The 24817-nt window shown below is 38.7% G+C and overlaps 1 protein-coding gene across 1 annotated transcript in view; it reads right to left on the bottom strand.

The window, feature by feature from the left end:
- ADGB (androglobin) overlaps positions 1 to 19073 on the bottom strand; it is a 138216-nt gene extending 119143 nt beyond the window's left edge. Inside the window, exon 1 of the mRNA XM_075707698.1 lies at positions 18883 to 19073. Within this exon, the coding sequence (XP_075563813.1) occupies positions 18883 to 19073 (191 nt within the window). The remainder of the gene's footprint in view (positions 1 to 18882) is intronic.
- Between the last annotated feature and the right edge of the window lie 5744 nt (positions 19074 to 24817).

Below are 24817 nucleotides of genomic sequence, written 5' to 3'. Positions count from 1 at the left end.
CAAACTTGTGCCAAAGAATATTTATTTTAAAAATAAAAGCTTAATTTCTTTAGAAACTGACATCTTCAGGAGATTTGAAAGGGAAAGCTTCCAGTTTTTTATATTTGAGAATAGGGGTTTTTTAACTCCTGGCCATATATTGCATATCATATCATGTGGATATTTATACTGATACACAAATCATCAGCGATATCATATAAAACCATACTCACATTTTAAATTTCCAGATTACAGCTTCCTCTTGAGATTTTGGTAACTCCACAGAAAAAAAAAAATGAACCCCGATTATGATTTACAGCATCACTCAGATTGCACAAAGCATTTGACATTTCAGATAAAATGGTCACAGTGTCATAATTCACATATGCTCTTTTTTAGTTGTTGTACACAATATTCATTCATTGTTCCTATATAGGTGCACCATTAATTATAACTACATCCGAAAGACAAACACAGACTATATAAATTAGTAGTCTGGCTAGGGGAAAAGGGTGTGTAGCAAGTGACACCTGAAAATACTATTAAGCCCTGTCTCCCAGAAGGTGGAAGCAGGGGTAAGTCACTTGGGGGAACAGAGGCATTGCTCAAGTGTAGAGCAATGAAATTACAAAAGCAAAAGCTCAGCTGGAGTTGAAATAATCAAAGGATATTAAAGGGCAAGGAAAAAAGCTTCTGTAAGTACACTGGCAGCAAAAGGAAGACTAAGTAAGGAAAGTGCATGTCTGCTGCTTAATGGGGCAGGAACTTAGTGACAAAAGACATAGGAAAGGCCAAGATACTCAATGCTTTTTTGTGTCTTGGATTTTGTTGGCAAATTTGGCTCTAACGCCTCCCAGACTATGAGTCTACTAACAGAGTCTGTGGGAGTGAAGCATTATCTACAGTAGAGGAAAGCACCTAGGAGGCACTTAAGCCAACTGGACACACACAGATCCATGAGACTAGTTGGAACATGAACAAAGGTACTGAGGGAGCTGACTGGAGTCACTCCAAGGCTCCTGTTGACCATATTCAAAAGACCATGGCAATCAGGCAAAGTTTCTGATGACTGGAAAAGGCAAACATCACACCCATCTTCAAAAATGGTAAGAAGGAGGATCTGGGGAACTACAGTGCTTGGAGATACTTTAAACTCACATGGACAAAGACCTAAGCAACCTGGTCTAAGCTGGCCCTGCTCTGAGCAGGGTGTTGGACTAGATGGCTTCCAGAGGCACCTTTCAATCAACATTTTTCTGTGATTCCATAATACTTTGTTGTTAGCAATAATAAGGACAAAGACATGGGTAAAAATAAAGATTTCTCACTGTCTAGACAATAACTACATTCATCCACACTACTGGTAACTCTTACTGGAAGACAGCTATGAAAATTCAATGCCATCTGTGCCTTCTGCTGTGCAAATAAAAACATAGCTTCTACCACTCTAACTGGAAGGAAGATGTGTTCTCTGGAGCAATACCTTGCTTTGCTTTTCCATCTTTGTCATGTCAGTCATCTGTAAATAGCCTCCAGCCTCTCTCTGTTATGTTTGATCTTTCATTAATGGTATCATATTCTCTCCAGCATTTTTTTGAAGACTCAAATGATGCTTCATTCTATATTCAATAATACTTAATAAGCAATTGAAACCCTGAAGTCTTTTATCAGTTTCCCTGGATTACTAGGAATGTCAGTATCTGTTCCAGTTGTTTCAAAGAATTTGCTGTATCTGCATTAACTGCGTGCACGAAGAACAATAAAAACAGAATGCTAGCTGTAACAACAGCTTGAATATTTGTGATATTTTGCCCCTTTCAACATTGATTTAAATACAACTCCTGGCAGCTTCTTACATATACTTATAAGCAAAAAATGACAAGTTAAAATTCTACTTTTTCTACTTTTTTCTTATTTCAGATGAAGTATCAATTACATATGCAGTGATTTTAAATGTTCAAGGACTACTATTTTTTGTATCTCTTTTTCTCTAAGTCTGGATTTTCTCTTTTAAATATTTATAAAGCATGGATGTTTCACTCAATAATAATAATGATACTAACAATAATGATAAAGATGTTCTGATGCCATTCACAAAGACAATTAAATAATAATTGCTATAAGATTTCTGACTGCTTTGGGACAATAATGTAATAATAAAAAAGCATATTTTTAAAAAACAATGAGATATGGAAAGACTTGCCTAGCTTACTATCATACTAAGACAGAAAACTACTTTACAATACACTTTGACATAACAGAATACCCTCAACACTAACAACATGGAAGACATGGAAACAGTGCTATCTATGACTGAGATGTCTAAACTAAGTTGGGGAAGCCCAATGCTTCTGCTTCTCAATAAGGATAATTCAGTAAGATTTTGGAAAAATTAATAAAGAACTGCAATTTAATTGGACTCCAAATATAAATGAATAAGTGAAAGAAGACAGCTGAATTTATTAAAATACTGTATTTGAATAAGGATATTAAGAAGTTCCCTTATTACAAGAATTGACTAATGTAATTAATTGAGAATTCTTTGAAACAAACTAACAGACACAAGGACAATGCAAAGCATTACTGGTATTTTATGCTTAAGCTGGATGGCTTCATTGTGTAATGGTATTTTAAACACCAACTTACTGGCAGACTTCTTTTTAATCCTGTGCTAAACCCTAAAGGAGAAAAAGGAAGAATAAATTGCCAAATCATGAAGTTGGCACTAATTCTCCTCTGACCCTCAAGCAGCTTCTCCAAGAATACTGGTATAATTGATATAGTGCCAACAGGGGAAATAGGGAATGGCAGGACAGACAAACACAACAGGAAAAAAAATTGCAGACAGATGATGACCTAAGTTTTTCAGAGATTTCAGGTTTAATGGAGAGACAGGAGACAGGCCCACAAGGTACTGGAAGTGTGCTCTCTTCAGTTAAACATAGTCATTTAGTCTGTAGACATATACACTTTGGCTGCTTACCCACGCTGTAAGCAAGATCTTGTCAATATGGTCAATGGAGTCTAGGGAGCAAATATTTTCTTCTTAAAGTAGATAAATCTACCTGTAAACTACCTATGACCATTCCTCACAGAGGGAACCCAGCAACACTGAAGGGAGTCATCTCAAAAGAATTACAGAAGTATTGGTACGTAGTTTCAGAACAGCATGGCTACTCCACCTTCCTCTCCCAGTACTCCTGTCATTCTGGATCACCAGACAATAATAATTTTGTGACGCATGAAAATAACTCATGCACTACATGGGTTTTTTAGAGTTCAGGAAGACACCATTCTTTCTATTTCATTCTTTCCTTCAGATAAAGATTTAATACTCTCTTTCCTAACCCTGTCTTGCAAAAGTTAGATGCACCTTTAACCTTGCTTAGCATTTTGATGAAATCACTTTCCTTAACAATAAAACAAAACAAAACCCCAAAAAAGGAAGGAAAAAGGAATTAGTTTTTCATTTTTGCTTAGATGAGCAGATCTGAGGATGGAAATGGGACATCTCACAGTAATTTTGATTGGGAGTATTTGAAATGGGTAGAATTGTTTAACAGTTCAATAATAATGACAGCATTGCTTCCACAATGATTCTTCAGCTTTATGCAGAAATCTGGCTGGAGCCTTGACAGATAAAAGTGCTTCAGCTTCTTCTGTCTCCATGGCTGTACTTTGGAAGTTAGGGAAAAAAATCCCCAGAGATTCCACCATATTGATGACTTCTTCAGGGTTTCTGGTTAGTTATTTGCATAGGGATGTATCCAGTCTTTTTTATTCTTTCTGCAATGCTTGACATTCCTTACAACACAGGTTGCAAAGATGATATTTTTTGCAGCTAAATCCTTTTCAGTTTCTATTTTCATAATGGTTTTATTTGTTTATTTTTATTAAACCTATGTAAGTTTCAAAGTTTAAGATCTGCTTTATATTATCATTCTAAGAAATCAATACAGAGATTTTCATGGACTTGGGACATAGCACTGGGACCTCTGCCTGAGGATTGAGATGCAAAATTGAAAGCTAAGCTTGATTATCTTAATGAATTGCTACTCAGCTGCTGAGCTACAGTTACTGTCTATGCTTTTAGCTAACTTCAACTGTGGAGTAAAATATATGTTTGCTTACTGCACATTTTGGAGAATCGAAAGACTGAGCATTGGTATCTGTAACAGCAACTATTTAAACAAACCAGCCACTTTATTTGCAGTATGATACATTTAGGTTGTACAGTATGATTAGGTACTTATATGCTAGCCTTTCTGTAGATGCAACGATTGTGAGTTTGGTCTTCATTTGATTCACTCTATTAAGAATTTGTTTACCTCCACAGCAGGGCATTTGTTGCTAAGTAACTGCCAACAAGCCATCACTTCATCCCACCCTAGTGCTCCCTGTAGGTGTTTTAAATGGTCACCAACTTCACCCATAGCACGTTTCACATATTAAAAAAATAAACTGTGCATTTGATCATAACAATACCCCAACAGAAGACCAAATCTATTTGATGCTCATCATTTTCACCTTGTTCCCTGGAAAATGTTGCTGATCTTTCATCTTTCATTAAGTACTACCTATTCTTTCCATGAAATGTCTGCAACCATTACACTGTACAGCTTAGTTTCATTCAAACTTAGCATATATCTGATGTCACACTGACTACAGTTCTTGGGATGGCCAAAAATTAATGGAAATGATTCTGTAACAGGACATGATATTTAGGTAACTAATATCTGGCAGGTCAGTGAACGAGGCTCAGAGCTGAAACTTTTATCCTTCTTTCCTGCTTCCACTCGTCTGGACATTCTGAACTCCTCTATATGCAGAGAAGTAAGAGCAATCTGAAGTGAGGAATCTCACATCTCATATTCCCCATTCGATACCAATGTTGGGACACAGGGAGATGAGGATTTGGGGCTTTTTCCACTTACCAGGAAGCAATAAAGAAGAAAGTGTCCTTTCCCTTGGATTGTTTGAGCAGTCAGAACAAACAATTTCTGGCACCAGTAAAGGCTTTTATATTAAGAAAAAGAGGGCAGAGAACAGACAGATGGCTCAGCTTCTCCTCCAAACCTGTCCTGGGGGGGAAGATACTTAACTTTTTCCCTAATCTCTTCAGAACTCAAAGACAAAAGGCCCCTTTGAAGACTATTTACAGCAGAAAGTTCTTTTAAACTCTAATAATTGAAATAGTTTTTCAAAAGTAGCATCAATATCTTAGAAACCCACAGCCGAAACCATAGCAACACTCAAGTTCAGAAGAATCTGGAAAGGATATGAGAACGTTTGACCAAGTACCAGTAACTCTGTTGCAAAATCATTTGCTTTTTTCTTCATACCTAGTACCATTCTTCAGAAGAGGATTGAACAGAATGAGTCATAATCACACAATCTAATAAGCAGCTAAGGCAATACAGTCTTCTCTTTATCATTAATAGAGTCAGCAGCAATTCCAAAATAAAACCAAAATATGTATGTATTGTTTACAGTAACTTACCATTATTCTTATCCCAGACACTGGAGCCAAAACTTAAAGGACTCTATGCAGAAGAAAAATACACTAGTCTAAATGTGCAGAGCTCTCATGGTTGGGGAGAAGCTCAAGACATGGATGCAGTTCAGGTACAATGAGCAGAACAAATAATTGTAAAGGATCTAAGTTGCAATGACAGCTGCTTGCAAAGCCTATGATAACAGGTTTTGTTGTCATTTCACTTTTATGTACTGGGGTAGGATTTTCTCCTCAAAAAGCACAGAGTGCTTTCTGTGTGAAGCAAGATCAGACTGTGAAAAATTAAAGTAATAATAGAAAGAAAAGATGAATACCAACTGATTATTCTTTACAGCCATATTATTGTTAAAGGAGTCTGTAATTTGGATCACTACTTTCAAGTGTAATATTCTAATTTCTAAATGTAGCTGACATCCTTGTAGGCGTCAGACAAACTACTAACAGACTTCAGTAATTTGCGGAGAATGAGCCTATTTCAAATGCTTGCGCACATTTGCTAAGAGAGAATGGTCACCTAGCCTTACATTTAGCCTTGCCAGCTAGAAGTCCACGTTTTCCTATTTTTATTTGCCTGCATATTAATGGGAGGTGAGATGTTCATTCTTGTTCTTTCCAGGTTATAGAAGGGGGCAGGGGGGAAAGCTACATGTCAAATCCCTTGCCCAGACTGTACACAGTGGTGTTTCCTGGACATTATTTCAAAGAAAAACTGATGGAAAGCAGTGGTCTAGAAGCATTGTGGGTTTTAAAACTTTTTTTTTTTTTAGTTTGTTCTCCTTCTTTTCAGCCTGATTCCATTTGTTGCCCTATAAATATGGTCTAAATTTTGGTCTTTATAATTTTAAAGTTCCAGCTAAATTTGAGTATCTTTCTTAAAAGTTTGGATCAGTTCTCATTAACATAATTCAGACTTGCTGTTTTGATCCATTTATATCTTTTTGCTATATAAAAATCTGAACTAACACAAAAGTCAGAAACTGAATATAAAAAGCAGAATAGAGTACTAGACTGGTGCCATGTGCTAGAGAAAAAAGATGAAGATGCATTAAAAAAAAACTGATGACAAATACAGTCATAAGGCAACTCGGTATTTCATATAGATCACAACAGATTTGTTTTATCTTGTGTGACTAAATCTTAGCAAAGCTAAAACAAAAATACATTTTTTCATGTATTTTTGGAAGAATTCATGTGAAATCCAACCTTCATGCTCACAGTAAGCTCATGTACAGTGTTAGAATTTTGGACTCTTTTAACCTTCTATTTTTGCATTCCAGGAAGAAGAACAGCTTTTATTTCATAAATTATCATTAGCAAGTGGCTCAAAGACAGAAGCAAAACCAGGTGAAGTTACAGACTTCAGAAAGAATAGTGTGGGCACTGCTGCTTTCAATGGCAGCACAAGTCAAACTCTGTAGCTTGTGAGAGCAATGCTAAAAAAGCTCAGCTTGTCATTTTCAGCGGCAAGAGCCAGCTATAGTAAAAATTCTCTGCTCCTGATTCTGTGGAGCCAAAGGACTGCTCTCAAAAAGCTTGTAATATGGAATGGAAAAAAATACTTTTTTACATATTTGAAAAACACTCTTGATAATAGAAGGTATCAGCTGGCCTGGAAGTCATTCATTTGCCAGCCTTTTATATTCTACCACCCTGGAGGTCACTTAGACTTTTAAAAGACATCCTTCAAAAATATTTTTTTTAATTTACATTCCCAAGAGTGGAATACTGAAGATTAATCCCAAGAAATGCCTGCCAAAGCAGAAACCTTGTAGGATCTAGCACTTAAATGAGCACTTTTAATCCATAGAAACAAAAATAGTTTACAGTGGAGGGCTTTCTATCCAGCTTTACAGGTAAAAATACGATATACCAAGACCTAGCTAGAGTCATAGCAAGGGCCTGGAAAGAGCAGTGCCTTTTCTGGTAATTTTCAGGTGCCAATATCAGCCAAGAGAAGTGATCTCTGACTGATTCTTCCAAGATGGTTGACTCTGGGTTGTGCTCCAGGTGGGACTGTTGTCAGCTGACCTAAATCCTTTATGGTCACCTGGTTTCAAAAGGTGGAGGTGACAGGCCAAGTGAACAGAGGACAGACTAACATAGGCACCAAGGGGTCCTAGCTGCATCTTGCAGTCTTTCAACAAGTCACAGGTTTGAGTGCAAGTAACATCTACATCCAATTTGTAGACCAAATTTCTGTTTGATCAATGCACTGTCCTTCCAACTAGCAGCAAATGACGATAGGTTATATAGTTCTCAGTTAATGACAACACTTCAACTTCAGATGATGTCTGTCTTTATGATAGATCAATTAAGATGTCTGTTCAAGTTCAGTCAAGGAAAGCAAATAAAACAGTAGGATACATTAGAAGCAGGATGTCCAATATGTGAAATCAGTATAGTGCCACTCAGTATAATCAATTTTATGTCCTTTGCATGAAATGCTATGTTTGGTTCCAGTTGCCCTAGCGATGTAACAATAACTTTGGAAATTCACTGACAGGCAACAATTTAGAGCACGGAGGAATAACAAAGCATAAACATACAAAATACTGAGTAGTACAGAGAACAGTGTATTATCTATTTATCTGTTCCCATAACACAAGAAAAATAATAGATCTAACATAAAACACAGTGAATTTAATACTCATAAAAAGAAACATCTGACCGCTCAGCACATAATTGGCCAGCAGAACCCTTCACATCAGATGCTAGTCAGGTGAGAATAATAATCTATAGCTACTGGAACAGCTTGTCTCAAGCAGCACACACTTCTGTCAAACTGAGGACAAAAAAGGAAAGGAATGTGCCACTCGGGATCTTAGTTCCATTCCACCGAGCTCTGTGTGAGAAACCACTAACAGCGCAGTCACAGAGCATCCACTTGTTCTGGTTGTCCTCCAAGGCAGGAAGCTGAGGATCTCTTTCTAAATCCTTCTTTACTGTACCTCATTCAAAGAGGGAATCCAAAATCATGTTTCCCCATATAATTGTACAGGACCTTAGAAATTATGGAACCAGTAGCTTTTCCGAGTTTGTTTCTCCCAGTGTTTCCTGCTAAAAAGATTGAGCTGGCCTTAGATTCAACTATAAGAATGTTGGGAAGATTGCAGCACCTCTTTCAACACTGGAGTTTGGTACTCAAGTATCTTTTAACAACACAGCTTGTGCTTTGCTCCTTTCTTGGGCATTTCTTCCTTGTTGGCTTCTGTAAAATCATTTTGTGCCTTCTGTGTGGCACCTGGGTAATTAAGAACTAAAAATCTCTGCATGGCAGAGCACCTCAGTACTTCTGTGGATTTAGGTCAACTCATTTACAAAGCACTTCACGTGCCTTGATAAGAAAACCAGGAAATCCCATTTCGTCAGTGATGGTTACACAGAGCTATCAGAAGAAACTAAAGACCATTCTGCTTAAGTAGGTGAATAATCCATGGCAAACAGAGTCTCTAACATCATATTTTAAGAATGCTTTCCAGTTTCAAAGCACAGTTATTATTATTTTTCTTTTGACAGTGTTTTTTCTGCTATACAGGTCTGCTGAAAGCTGCTTTTCTCTATTACACTGTTCATTGTAATAGAAGTCTGGACATCTATTGCACAGTCCGGTTGCACAGTCTCCAACCAATGGCTCATGGACAGTGTTTGCCTGCAAGACCCTCTGACATTGCTTTGAATTACAGGGAAAGAAAAACCTAAAACTAAGACCAGGAGGGAGCACAGCATTTAGTGTGATATTGCCACTGGTATATTACTTAATGTTTTCATGCCCATGAGTCCATAAAGTTTGAAATCTACAGATCAGGGTAGGCTGAGCTCTCAGGGGTTCATTGTTTTAATTAGAACTAACTAGGAAAACTAATTTGAATACATAATTTCCTAATTAAAATGTAATCTAGTAATCAAAAATTCAACTTACTGGTTGGCTTATATGCTATTTTAATGTTCATCATATTTACTTGGGGAAGAACCCATTGTGTCACTGCAAAGCATGAAACTAAAAAAAAATTAAAGGCAGAAGAAAAGAAAAAAAAATACTAACAAATTGACTGTATAGATTAAAGTTGTACTGCATTTTCACACTGAAACATTTCAATGAATGAAGCACAGGTACTGAAAGCAAGATCTTCATCTTTCAGGCCAGAGAATGCTAACACTAAGAATTCTAGATGTACTTAACTTTATTTCTGAGACTAACAAAAATATTTGCCTTGGAAATATGGGTTATGTACAAAAAAAAAGCCAAAAAAAGACAATAAATGAAACGTGACTATTTTATCTTCAGGCAGGGCAATGCAAACTCTCCAGGAATGTCTCTAGGTTTTGTTACAATTTAGGTATTAGTATAATAGTACAGTAAAAGTTTGCAGATGCACACTGATGCAACAAATAACTTCTGAAGAACAATTATCACCAAAGAATTTCACCCAAAATGAACCTACAATCACAACACATTTATCCACTAGCACTACTATGTCTGGGGAAAGTATGCATGTGCGTGATGGTACCATTTGCTCAGTGTTTCAGATGGTTAAATTTTAAGCTACATAGATGCTTTTCCATTCAATTCTGCAGCTGGACTTCCTGAAATTCTGGGCCATTACAGATTTACATTGCTTCTGAATTATTTGAGAGAACAGGAAATGCCTTGTCATATTGGTAATACAAACATCCAATAAGCCCTTCCAAAAGGCTCTGGACAGCCATTCAAAACAAAAGAATTCTGTTCATCATGGGAGTCATTGCAATTAACAGCCCGCTAAATGAGACCATGATCTCAAAACACCTGTGCCTCAGGATTATCAGGACAGTAGCTGCAAATTGGAAATGAACAACTGCTACAGCTTGAGACACATCACAGCTCACTCCCAGACTGTTGTGAAGCCTTAACTGGCTTTGGTGATGCAAATGGTTAGGAGGGATCTGAAATGAGATATTTGAGATAGAAGAGCCTCCTGAGTAATCCGAAGGAATAAAAATCAGCTGTGTAGTAAGGGTATAATATTTTGTAATACATGACCAGTTACAATTGTAAAGACAGTTATGAATGCAGTAAAGGCTTAAAATTCTTCATATCAATCTTCTTTCCCTTGCAAAGTTCAGTAACTAGCTATACTGGTTTTGGCTGCAATGGAGTTAAATTTCTTCATAGTAGCTAGCATGGGGCTATGTTTTGGATTTGTGATGAAAACGGTGTTGATAACACAGGGATATTTTCATTACTGCTGAGCAGTGCTTACACAGAGTCAAGGCCTTGTCTGCTTCTCACCCCACCCCACCAGCGAGCAGGCTGGGGGTGCACAAGGAGTTGGGAGGGGACACAGCCGGGACAGCTGACCCCAACTGACCAAAGGGACATCCCACACCATGTGACATCATGCTCAACATATAAAGCTGGGGGAAGAAGAAGGAAAGGAAGGACGTTCAGAGTGATGGCATTTGTCTTCCCGAGTAACCATTACGTGTGATGGAGCCCTGCTTTCCTGGAGATGGCTGAACACCTGCCTGCTGATGGGAAGTAGTGAATAAATTCCTTGTTTTGCTTTGCTTGTGCACACAGCTTTTGCTTTACCCTTTAAGCTGTCTTTATCTCAACCCACGAGTATTTGCACTTTTACCCAGATTCTCTCCCCCCATCCCGCTGCGGGGGGGGGGGGGGGGAGTAAGCGAGCAGCTGTGTGGGGCTGAGCTGCCTACAGGGGTTAAACCATGACACTACCATGCTCTGAACTCCAGCACTGTGTCTCTTATAACCATAACCTCAAAACTAACTGTATTTTTAAAGACAGCCCACTTCCCAATAAATGGGGCAGAATTAACCAAAAAATGGATATGCCTAATTTAGGGCATCAGCAATAATTGGGACTAGTATCCTCAATGCCTTTTGTCCAAAATTTTAACTCTGTTTCAAGCCTCTAGCAGAACTCAGTCAGAACCACCAAGCCATACTCATCTCTGACTGAAGCTCATACAAGGTCAAAAACATGCATAAGCATCTACGTACAAATCTAACTAGCTTTTACAACAATATAGCAACCCCTTCTCTCAATACCACATGTTGCAACATGTATTGCAAAACAACGATACACCATTGAGCTACCCTCTCAGACCACAAACATAAGAACGGGAGTACTGAGTCAAGAGTAAGTGTGAACTGCAGCCCAACATCTTGTCTTAAACAATACTCACAATTGAAAGCCTACGAAGAGCATAAAGGCATATATAGTATATTTCTCTAATACTTTGATAGTCTCCAATAATTTTTAGCTCAAGCACTTCCTGAGCTACATGTGCTTGCTATTTATTTACATAATCTTCAATGGATTTCTTTTCTGCAGACTTGTTCCATGACCCCATGTAAATTTTTAGCGCCCATTAAAACTTAAACTAACCAACACAAGCGCTCCAGCACAACACTAAAAGCAGTTTCAAGTTCAAACACCATGCCGTTATCCACAAGACATCAGTTCTTGCCATTCCCAAACTTAAGTCAATCTAGTGAGCCCCACCCAGAGCATCAAAAAATTACACCTGTTCAGTCTATATTCTCTAAACCACTGCTGTAGCTGAAACCTTAAGAATACTTACCTGAGGAACACATGCTGGCAGTGGATAAAACCTCAGTCACCAGCCTTGGCTTACTCCTTATTCTAGGCATATAGGAATTCAAGTACCAATTAGCAATGCAGCTATTTTTTCCGTTCTTAGTGTCCCAGCCTTTGATCTTAATAACAAACATTAGGCAAATCCTAGGCTTTGGTGCAGCAACCTGCTACTCATTGCAATCGATCAGGCACACAGCTAAACTTAACTAATTTTTTCCAGCCAGTCCAGGCTTCAGCCTGTCTCTGCAGGTCCTTAAGGATCCATCAGCAGTAAATATTGCTCTTAGTTACTGCTCTCCCTAATAAGAACTCCAACACCGCTCTGACCTTCCCCTATACATCAGTGACCTCTGCCTGCACCACAATTATCCCTAAATCACTTGCGTGTCTTGGCATTGACCATTAACTCCTCACTTTTGTCCCTAATAACCCAAACCCTAATTCAGATTTTTCTTTGTGCTGGCAGATGCTGATGACTCAAGTTTAATTCAGAAGCTTGGGCTTGATGGCATAGAGTTTCATCAAATTAATTTAAAAAGCATTTTAATTCATTATCCATTCTTATACTAGCCAGAATATCTTTCAGTGCCAACAAAGACATCAATTCCTGTTCACTATAGGCATTGAAACCTGGGAAAGATCAGATTCTCAGTAGCCTCTAATGGTGCAATTAAGGAAAGCTGTAAGGACAGCAGTTCTTTTGAGCTCTTCAGCCTGTCATGTCTAGCAACTGCCTAGCTCCTGAAGGGAATTGCTACCTAATTAGAAAGCAGTAATGAAGAGAGACCCAAACGGAGCATCCTGCAGCGACCCATGTGAAGTCTGCCTTCTCTGTATGCTTCCGAGGTCCCACTCCAGCACCACAATAGATCCACCAATAATCCCCATTGATATTCCAATATGTGTAATGGTATGACGTACTGTGCTGACTGCTGTATGGGGGAAAAAGAAGCCTGATCTCGCTAGAAATCAAGCAAAGTAATTTTAAGGTACTCAAAATATATTTTCCAGCTGTTTGTACACATTACTCTCAGTGGGCTTCTGCACTAATGTTATCCACAAGATTTGAAATTATGACACTGTAATTCTTTGTGGTAAGCATTGACAGCTCTCAGGATTTTTTTTTTTAATATTTCTAAAAATGATTAGCCTTTTTTCTTTTTTATACTACTGGTATTTCTATTCACTACTTCAATCATTGCAGACATATAAAAACAAGTAGCATTTACTATCAGGAAGACATTATTAGACAAAATACAAAATATTTTTGACATTTTTATCCCTACAACTGCAAGCTGTGTTCAAAAATAAAACAGAGATCCTCAGGGAAAACCTACCTTGCAATTACCACAGAATACTAAACTGACAGGACAATGTTTTCTCAGGCAGCCTGCAAACATACATTCCTCTTTCTGACAGAGGGATAGTAACAGTACTTAAGTTCTCATAGACTTATACAAAATTTGTACACTACAAGTTGTCTCTGTCTTACAAACACACTGAACAAGCTAGGTAACAGAATGAATGTAAACAGCAAATATCTAGTAATTGCCATATCTCCAATGCACACAGCTCCAATCTTAAGACTGTGTGTGTAAGATTTACTTCTGATCTCCACATGCCACTAAAAAAAAACTTGGTAAACTGCCTTTGATAAAACATTTACGATCATTACTAACACTTGGCCTACTATTAGGAGAAAATCATTATCTGAGGAAACATAGAGTGATCTCTCCAACACAGGGATTGCCAACCAAAATGAGGACTGAGTCGTACGGTTACACAGTACAGTTGTTTTATCACCATGTTCAGCAATTTTTCTCAACAATTATTAATATTAAGAGCAGCAGTATTAATTGCTTTGTCCCGGAGTAGACTCCTGCAGAATCAGCGTGGTACTCCGCTGATTTTTCTTGACAATGATACTGATCTAGCCTTAAATCAGAAAATTGAACATTCTCTGCATTTGGGGCTAGAATTGTACTTTCTAGTAAATGAATAAGTTTTGCATCTTCTTATCATGGACCTGCAAACACAGAATATCTTTACTCTAATATACATGTTCCTTACTCTACAGCATCTTTCCATTTCCAAATAAAGAAACAGCATGTCAATCTGTCTGCTATCAAGTGCATTCCCATCATTCCAACATGACAAATTGTATGACAAAGGGAAAAGCACTCTAGAAGCAATACTGAAAATTGAAAAATGAAACATAGCCTCCATTTTGCATAAATCACAATCTGTAGTTCTAAGTTTTGACCATAACCCTGATCCAAATAAAAAGCTGCCTGTAGACTTTAGCAGACTGTAGTTCAAAACTTGAAACTGCCTAGTTGCTTGTTCTCTCCATAGAAATTCTGTAGCTTATAGCAGTGATCTCCAAAGTGGGGTGTGCACACAAGGAAGAAAATATTAGAACTTCAGTAGTGCGTTTATATAATTTATAAATAAGTAAATATATATATATTGGGGGGGATGTTCAAAATTTTTTTACTGATTGGGTTGATGGAATAAAAAAGTTTGAAGACCACTGGCATATAGCATAACTAAAGAAAAGAAATATGTTTCAATCTTTCAGTCCTTTCAGAAGGACTAAGAATGCTAAAATACTTTTTTGATATTGAGTTTGGGATATAAATTCCAGTCCATCTGGGAAAGAAGGGCAAGCAAGAAGAAAAGCTATTCAAGATGTCAAAAGTGTTCTCAAGAGTAAATTTTAGCCCCACTGTGTTCAGTTCCCAACTATCAACAGTTTTCACTGATTTCAGCAAAACCAGATTTTCACCCAGATCTTTGACTAGAGAGTATTAAGGCGCATGCGGGTTTTCAGCAGGATGAAGATCTTACTGAGATTAAAAACTGTAGTAGAATAGAGCCTTTAATCAACTCAAAAAGCACTTCTAACTTACAGAGCAAAACAATATGACTGAAAGCGTAGCAAGTGCTGAATTCATATTTTCAAATATTTTATAGCACCATACTCTACTGTTTCATGAGAAAGTGGGGCTACTTTTTCTGTAAAATTTTTGTTTCAAGACAAAAATTTAATTATGCAAAAGTTTAGAATAAGCTGTCACTAGCTTTCCTTGACTTAGAATCATAGAACTGTTTAGGTTGGAAAAGACCTTTAAGATCATTCAGTCCAACCATAAATCATTTAAATTCATTATCTACAGCTCAACAGATACTAAAGTAAAAGCCTTCCTGACAGCTTAAACAAGAAGGTTTACCAGGACAGTTGCTGAACTTGGCAAGACATGCATTGATCTAAAACAACATTTTTTCATCCATCCAAAAGGCCTTAATAATATTTCAGAATGATAGAAAGTGAGCAGGGATAGGTTAGTCAGGAAATTAGTACTGGAGTTGCTGTAACTTTAGGTTTTTTGTGTCACAGATTTTCTGGTTTCCCCTTTTACATTACCACCATTTCTGGTAATATATATATTAATATAAATATTAATTGATACAAACACACAAACAGAGGTAGTTCTGTATATTAAAAACTGTTCCATCAAGTAAGATTTTTTTTTAAAAAAAAAAGTCACTTCATCTCTTCATACGCCTGAATATCATGCAGGACAGTAAGATGTCATATGGAAGCATATATAGCACATACACTGAAACATCTAGACTCTTATTGCTGAGACTTATTCCTGTTTAGAAGGGCACTCTGTATCACAATGGCAGAGCAGATAAACCCAAAAGACATGCTACAGTTTAAACACAAGTTACAGGCTAAATGAAAAAAAATTAATAAAAGCTATATATTCTGTGTTATGAAGGTTCTGTATTACAATCAGGCTATTGTAACAGTTTTTTCCATGGTCTCGTAACATTAAGTCACTAAGACAGCATTAGGACATCTTCAAGCTACTACATTTTATGTAAAATAGCCTCAGTAAAGTGAGTAAATTATCCTGTGCTCTGATTCTTAGCTAATGTTGAAATAACATTGGCGTACGCTAGACATTAGTTCCATTGCAGTTAGTTGATAATTGCAGAGTGAGAGATAAATCGTCTCCTGTCCTTTAGGTCCAACGCGAGATTTCAAATAGAACGCGAGCATATCTCCCAGATTGCATTTCCGAGGTGTTTCAGTAAAACCTAATATCATTCAAATAGTTTGTAACTAAATATTCTCATCTCAACTTGACAGTGGGAAAACAGTTTTCTAATCTGATTTATCCATCGTGGTCTCATTTAGTAAAGCCTAAAGTAACAATGTACTAAAGAAAAAGACAGCTACTGCTCTAGATAATCTGATACAAATAACTCATTTCATAAGAATGATTCTTTTACAAGTTATTATGTATGATATAGGACAGAATTAACAATTTTACTATATAAAAAGTACATACTTTTAGACTCTCCAAAAAAAGATGTATCTTAATTTATGGAAGAGCTAAAAAATTCTCACACTGTAAGAATGCCTATTAGGGGACAAAACCTGAAATACTGGACGAAATCTTCTGGATGACAGCCCATTCAGTTTCATATACACTGGAAAGTAAGAAAAAACTTCTTTTTCTCTAACAGTGCAAAAAATAAAAGTGTCCCTGACAGCTTAGAGATTGTTAGAAAAATTTTGATAAACTGCTTGAAGCAGTAAATATTGAAAGACTGCATGGCTGTGGCCAAAACAAAAGAAGAGTTACTAAGCAAATTGATGCAGTGAGGAGAAGGCGGGAATCAGAGATACTGGCTGACTGCAACAACAGAAAAGTTATCAAAATGGGAATCAAGATATGAAATACAAAACAGAAGTATGAAAATACGAAACAAGAAAATACTTTGTAGCAAAGGCTGGGTAACTGGATACGTAATAAGAAGAAAGGGGTGTTTGAAGACTTACTTCAAGAGAGAACTAAGTGATACAACTGAAACCTTTATTTATGGCAGGAAGTAGAAGAAAAGGGCATGACCACATACATCAGATACCTTTTTCATCTGAATCCTTGCAGTGCTATGCGTGCAGGCTTACATACTTTAGGATGAGAAAGCTGCTCAAAACACAGAAATAGAACTTGCAGGTCAAAATAGCAACAGTGAAAGTAAGTCACTGTTTTCTATTTATTTATTTGTCTTCGCAAGAAGAAATATACATTTTCACAGAAATACACAAAATCACACTAAACACCTAGCAAATACTGAATCATTTTAAAATATCTCAAGAGATGCTACTTACACAGAAATATTTAAGAAATAGCTGGGAAGAATGGAGGGGGTTTTTATACTTAATTTCCTCAGATCATTCTAACATAAAGCAAACATTCAAGGCATTGGGAATTGTGTTTCCCTTCTGTAAATGAAACTGATGAGCTGTAAGAGTTGTTAACCGTTTTGCCCTGAAAACATCAGCTAGTTTAGTCCCTCTACCTGATGAAAATGGAGGGTGTGTATTCCCAAAATTATTGTCCTGATTCACAGCTTCGAGGTTCTTTTAAACCCAAACAGCATTTCAGTGAACACTTCTGTCTGCTCCTGACCATAAGTTGAATGCTTGGTACCGCGAGCTGTGGCCGACATGCTGCCCCTCGCACACAGGATCAGCCACGTCGCAAAGCCACCCACCCGTGTACCATATGTGCCATGATCATCTCATCCCTACCGGTCTCCTCAAGGTCTGTGGCACTCTGTCTGCTAGACCAGGTGTGGACAAGACACACGCAACATCGCTTTGGCAGGATGACACTACGAGGCAGCTGCGTAAGATTTACCATCAGAGGAAGAAAGTACAACTTTCACACTGTCGTGGTTTAGCCCCAGCCAGCAACTAAGCACCACGCAGCCGCTCGCTCACTCCCCCTACCCCGGTGGGATGGGGGAGAGAATCGGAGGAGTAAGAGTGAGAAACACTCCTGGGTTGAGATAAGAACGGTTTAATAATTGAAATAAAGTAAAATAGTAATGATAACAATATAATAATAATAGTAATAATAATATACAAAGCAAGTGATGCACAGTGCAATTGCTTACCACCCACTGACCGATACCCAGACAGTTCCCGAGCAGCGATCACTGCTCCCCGGCCAACTCCCCCCCCCCCCCCCCCCCCCCAGTTTATATACTGAGCATGACGTCATATGGTATGGAATAGCCCTTTGGGCAGTTTGGATCAACTATTCTGGCTGTGCCCCCTCCCAGCTTCTTGTGCACCTGGCAGAGCATGGGAAGCTGAAAAGTCCTTGACTAGCATAAGCAGTACTTAGCAACAACTAAAAACATCAGCGTGTTATCAACATTCTTCTCCTACTAAATCCAAAACACAGCACTGTGCCTGCTACTAGGAAGAAAATTAACTCTATCCCAGCCGAAAGCAGAACACACACCAAGCTGGGCCTCCAGTTCGAGCAAAGAAAATAAACCAAACAACCACCACCACCACCAAACCCCGCCGTGACGATTGAAACCACTTTTAATTAAGCATCCAACTTGAGCAAGTAAACTTTCTTCGCCTAAGTCATCCGCGTGCACAGGACTGCGGGCAAGCACCTCCTCCAGGTACATCCAAGCCTGTGTCAGCGGCGACGAGGCCGCCACACAGCAGCGCGGACGGCAGAAGGCGGCCCCGTGCCGCAGCGAGCGGGACGGGACGGGACGGGACGGGACGGGACGCCCGGCCCCGGTCCTTACCGGCTGCGGGCCTTAACGGCCGCCGGGGCCCGAGGAAGGGAAGCCGCGGAGGAAGTTTCCAGACGGCCGCGGGGGCGGCCGAGCCCCCTCCCCGGCAGCACCCCTTCCCCCGCGCCCTCCCTCCTTCCCTCCCGGGGCTCTTACTCTTTGGCGGAGGCGCCCAGCAGCCCGGAGCTGTTGCGGCTGCCCAGCTCCTTCTTCTTGCTCCCCTTGGAAGCCATGGCCGCGGGTCCCGCCGCGTCCGCCGGGTTGCCGGGCGACCCAGTCCGCCGGAGGCTGCGGCTCCAGCGCCGCCCCGCGGCCCAGGAGCCCTGCAGCCAGCCCACCCCCGACATTACCCCCGCGCCCCGCCGGAGGAAGGGGCGGCCGGCAAGGCCCCGCCAGCCGCCGCGGGGGAGGGCCGGTGGCGGCGGGATCGGGGCGGCCGCTGCCGCCTCAGGGCCGCGGGCGTCGGTTGAGGGGCGAGGCCCCGCGCGGCCGCCGCGCCCCGCTGCCGCCTTCACGTGCCAGGAAGCCAAAATCTGGCCCAAGGCGCCTGGACGGGAACGGGCTCGGCTTCGAAGGTGGTGAAATTCTGCTTTCCCAGCTTATGCGGTAGCTTGAAGGATGCTTCCCGAGACAAGCGTTTTAAAAAAGCTAAAGGCATTTTTAAAAAAAAAAGCGCATTTTAATTATAAATATTCGGAGCGCATGACTGCATTTCTGTTGAACCGAGTAAAGAGCAAGAGTAAGTGCCCATGTGAAAGGGTAGCAACTTTTCGCCCCTTTTTACACCAGTACACATAAAGCGCATGGGAAGGAAGCAAAAAAAGAGCGAGTCCTGCAGCCTGGAGAGATTTTAGAGCTGGAAAGTATTTATTTTTTCATTTCAAAATGATGCAACAAATTGATTCCCGATATGAAGCCTATGATTACCAAAGTGAATGAAGTTCCACCAAGGTCAGGGAAACCTAACATTAATCAGCTATTTTTGAACTCAGCAGATTAGTTGAAGTCAACTAAACAAAACAGACTTTTTCAGATACGTTCCAGGGATGACATTATTGCCAAGAACTCCTGTTTCTAACTCTTCACCTATTTATTATTTCCCAGTCTGATGTGCATGATGAAAAATCCATGCTAAAACAGAACATACTTGTTCACTTATTCAAGCTAAGTCTTTTTGAAATATAAAAATCAATGAAAATTTGTTTCTTAAGTTGCAGAGGACATGAGTAGCTGAAAGATACAAGGAAAAATACGCAGATGTTGCTACATCTAGGGGCTTATTTTAGACAAATGTCAGATCTTGATTTATATCAAGATGGCAGGCGGCCAGATACATACTTTTACATTTCAAAGTAGAAAATTCTTCCCTATCTTTGCATTTCCTTCAGCATTATGTCCAACAGCATCCATTTTAAATAAAGTACCTTGGGACACTTCTCACCTGAGAACCAAGTAAGCATTTCAGGTTTATTTATTTCTTTCAAACTGAGCAGCTGGTCTCTCTTCAGACAATTACGCTATCAAATATTGATCAGAGCATGCAGATGAATAGTAGCGACAGAGGTGAGTTCAAACAGCTGGCTACAAATTCAATAGCAGTGCAGGGCTGTTAACCTCCACACCTTGCTGAATACTGATGCAAACTTGCACACTGAGGCTGGAACTTACAGGACTGGGTTTGTGACCCAGAACACAGATAAAACCACCTCAGATAACTGTGATTTCTGTCTATTCCTCTGAATCCCCTTTCCTATGCTTACTGGGCAGAGAAACTACTATGGAAAAGTATCTATGAAACAAAGGTGTAAGAGGCACCTATGAAAGTTTTCCTAGTACGAAAATTTCCTTCCTGATCCCATTGCAGATCACCAGTGATGTTTGCAGCATCCTAACAAATATGGGGTTTTGTAACACAATTATGTGAAAGACAACAGAAAAATAATGTAAATTTGAGGGCACCTGTCTGTAAACATTTCTGTGTGGTAGAAGGAGGACAGAAATCAGAAGAGAATGTACATAAGCTACACAGCCCTTCATTCTTTGCTCTGTTAAATGATACATATTAAAGCTGCTACATATTAAAGTTCAAAATGCACCTTTTACCATAAAATTCTACAATATGTTTGTCTGCAAAGAGTGATGGCATTAAAAGCACATATCTAGGTGCTTTGTGGGGAAGAAAAAAAAAAAGGATCTCAAGTTCTGCATCCATCAAGTTATATCTTTTTATTTATCCAAGAACTTAATTTAGAATTCCGTAACCTAATAGCAATGACAAGGGCAGCTTGTTTGGAAAGACAAGTTAATTTGAATTTTAAAAAAGCTAGTTTTCTAACTGGCAAAGAATCTGTAAGGTCAAATCAGTTGTTTCATTGGCCTAGTGTCTCAAGCAATGAAGTATATCTGACAGATGCTCCCTGAAGTGTAATGTTGTTAGGGTAGAGGCAGCCTTACAGTTGGAAAATGTGAAATAAATATACAAGACAATAAACCAAGAAGAACAGTGCGGTTGTATCTTAGGAACCCTCTGGGGTGTGGCTAAACAGATACTACAATAACAGGTACTGGTTAGCAATGGATGGGTGGCATTCTGGTCAGCATTCTTCTAAGATACCATTCAAAGTACTGGATTTTTTTTTTTCCCCTCCTTAAACCATCACATCATCAACCACTATAGCACACACAAGTCACTTACATGAAAACAGCCTTTTAGTCCTAAACATTTTGCACTTTTTTGTAGCTATAAATACTAGTTGGAGAAAGCAGAAAAAGAATAACTATGAACAGGAACACTAGCAAAGCTCCTCTCGGTAGTCTTGGAGCTCAGACTTAACTCTCCTCTGATTTTACACGAGGATTCTAGAACAAGACAGGAAAAAAAAAATCACATTAAGAAGAGAAGGCCTAGGAGTGTGGTAGGGGGCAAATTTAATGTGTAGAAATACCTGATGGGGAAACTAAAGACACTCAGATTCTTCTCACAGGTGCCCAGTGACAGAATTAGAGCAATGTGAAAATTTAAACAGAGGAAATTCCACTTAATTTTTTTTAATTTTTAAATTACAGCAAAGGTGGTCAAACACTGGAACAGGTTTTCCAACAAGACTGTGGAATCTCTATCAAAATGGACATGGCCATGAGCAACTTGCTCAAGCTGACTGCTCTGAGCTGGGGTGTTGGACTATGATTTCCCAAGGCTCCTTCCAACCTCAGCCATTCTGTGATTCTAGGAAGTTTTCCATGAAAAAAGTGTTAAAGTTAGACACAAAAGCTTAAGAAAAGATGTTGTATCTTCAAGCATGAGGTTGCTACAAAGTTAGATAGGAGATGAAAGGGAGGTAGAATAGATTTTGATTTTTGTTTGGGTCTTGGAGATTCCCCCCCCCCCCCTTTCATTTCTTTTATGAAAGGATAGGAAAATTTATATTTGGAAATTAATTCATTTGTCAGAGTGAGAGTGGAGATTGAGAAAAAGGAAACTCTGCAGTCTGTGATAGAGCTTGGGAGGAACAGTCCATGCACGGAGTTAGGAACAGTTGGCTGCTGAGGTGACATAGGACAGCAAACTGAATTTGAGCAAAACCATCCTCAAACAGACAGACTGAAACTATTCACAAGCAGCTGTATTCTTTTAACTCTTAATTCATCCTGAGGTTAGGGAGCAAAGTGGGGAAATGGATTATATGAATATCTCTGGTAAACTGATGGAGTAAGACAAGGTAGGGGAAGAAAATTGCAACCAGCTGCATAACAAAAAAAAAAAAAAGAGTCTTCTAAGCACAGGACCTTCTGCCCACTGCCATTTCAAAAATATCTTATGGTGCTGTGTGTCATCTGATCTTGCCAGGGACATGCCTTTTTAGTACTCTAGCCTCCCTTGAATTTGACACAGCACTAGAAAGGAATCTGATGAACCCCAGCAGTGCTACTATTTCCCCGTCTCTTTTGTTGAGCTCTTTCTTTGCTAGAGCACCTTTTGATCACATTGGCATGATGCAGTCTCATTTTGTAGAAAAACAGCCCCAAAACATGCAGGAAAATATTCAACAGTAGCATTGAGTCCCATAGGCACATATTTAAATGGTTTTGTGAACTGTGTCCCACCACAACTTTGATTCTCTCTCCACTTAAGTATTGAGGCAACAGAGTATAAGCAGCCAGAGCAGGCAGCAGAAGAAAATTAAATTATCTCAGAGAACCAGGCAGTGCCATTGCCTTTCTTTTGTAAATTTATGTTTGATGATTCATAACAGGACTGTCTTTCAATGTCAAAATGAAAAACTTCCTGGTTTTGATACTGCATGAAAACCCCTATCTGAAGTTTGGAGTTGAGGGCAGCTGTTGTACTTTAGCTATTGGAATTTTTAAGAAATGGGGATACTGACAGAGGAAATAGTATTACCTCTTAAAAAAAAAATTCTAAATCTTTGGCTAAAAGATATGATGAATTTTGATTGTAGCCTGGAGGATATTTCTGTTTTTAAAATGAGAATATACAGCCTTAATGACGAGTTAACTACTGAGCTGTAGAGACTATTAAATCTCTTAGTACACCATTTTACTTCAGTATTTTGCTGTTTAGAATTAAGGATGTAACTTTTTTGCAGGAGATTTAAAAACTTAATTTTTGTTCTAAGTCAAGGCATGCTGCAGACCATAGCAAATCCTTTTAATATTGATTAACTTCAGTGCAGTTTTAAGTGTGGTTCCAGTTGTGTATACAGGCTAAAAGCAAAAAGTTATACTCTTAAAAATGCAAAATATAAGATTGCTAGATAAATATTTTGTAATATAAATGTGATTAACATTTTTTAAGAAAAGTCAGGAAAAAGACCGTGACTAGGTATACCTGTAAGATGTCTTCAAACTTGTTTTTCTAATCTACCAAGTAAAAACAAATCATCTTCTCTAAAAAGAGAACATACTGCAAGTGCAGTTTACATTCTCTAATTTCTGAAACATGTAAAAATGACAGAAGTCATTGTGACACATATGCCATCATACATATGACACAAGTGCCATCATAACCACTTGAGCTATAGTAAGCCTCATTTAATTGTGCTTAAAACAATAAACCAATGAAAGCAAATGGCATCCCAACAGACAATCTGACTCAAAGCCCTTGTTCCTTAAACTACTAAATATTAGAAGGCAGTCATTTTGGGTACCTTGAGGCAAAGCACAGTTGAAAACAGCCTTCTTAAGTTTCAAGCAAAGTAGTTTGCCTGTACATATATCCACAGAAGCATTAGCACTTCAACCAGCCAGATGCTGTCCAGGGAAAAGAGACTAGAAGTAATCTTTGTGCACAATACAACTATTTCAATGTTATACTGTACTTAATAAATACTGACCAGGTATAAAATCATGTTTGAGGCATAGTAACTTAAATTTAAAACTGAGTGTGTCTTGGTGAGGCAGACATTTTGCTACATGGATGCTGGAATAGCACAGTCAATTCAAATTCACTCATTATAACCAAAGATGCTTTGACATAATATGAACAACGGAAATGGATAATGCAGCCCAAGTACTATACTACAGAGTAACCATCAATACCACAGTCTACAGAGCACTTTTGAAATACGAAAGTTAAAAAACAAACCCATCTGAATGTGAGGGGTTGAAAGTCCATTATTCTGGAGGGATGCTACATACTATTTTGATACTTACCAGGAAGGGCAGAGGTGTTTAGAAAATGAGTTAGCAGAATGTCCATGCTATCTTTAACCTCTAGGGAGCCAAGAGCTTTCCAACAGGACTGATAATTCTTAGCATAACTTAAGCTTTCAGAAGCATTATGATAATAAGCAGGTTAAAAGTTCCTAAGTTCAAAAAAAAAAAAGAAAGATGAGGCAAAACAGAAGAAGCCTGTATGTTTTATCAAAAGACTGAACACTTCATTTCATTTCCTAGAACCTGTAAAAGATAGATAGAATCCCTTGATATTAAAATGCCACATGGCATGTAGCAGATAACTTGTAACTGGAAGTAAAAAGTAAGGGCAATAAGGCCAGGAATCCTGTGTATTTTAATTTCATTTAGAGTTAAGGCCAGGAATGCTGTGTATTTTAATTTCATTTAGAGTTCA

Source organism: Pelecanus crispus, chromosome 3 (assembly GCF_030463565.1).
Source record: "Pelecanus crispus isolate bPelCri1 chromosome 3, bPelCri1.pri, whole genome shotgun sequence".
Classification (NCBI taxonomy): Eukaryota; Metazoa; Chordata; class Aves; order Pelecaniformes; family Pelecanidae; genus Pelecanus; species Pelecanus crispus.
The sequence above is the reverse complement of the archived record's forward strand: the minus strand, read 5'-3'. Positions and strand labels throughout refer to the sequence as shown.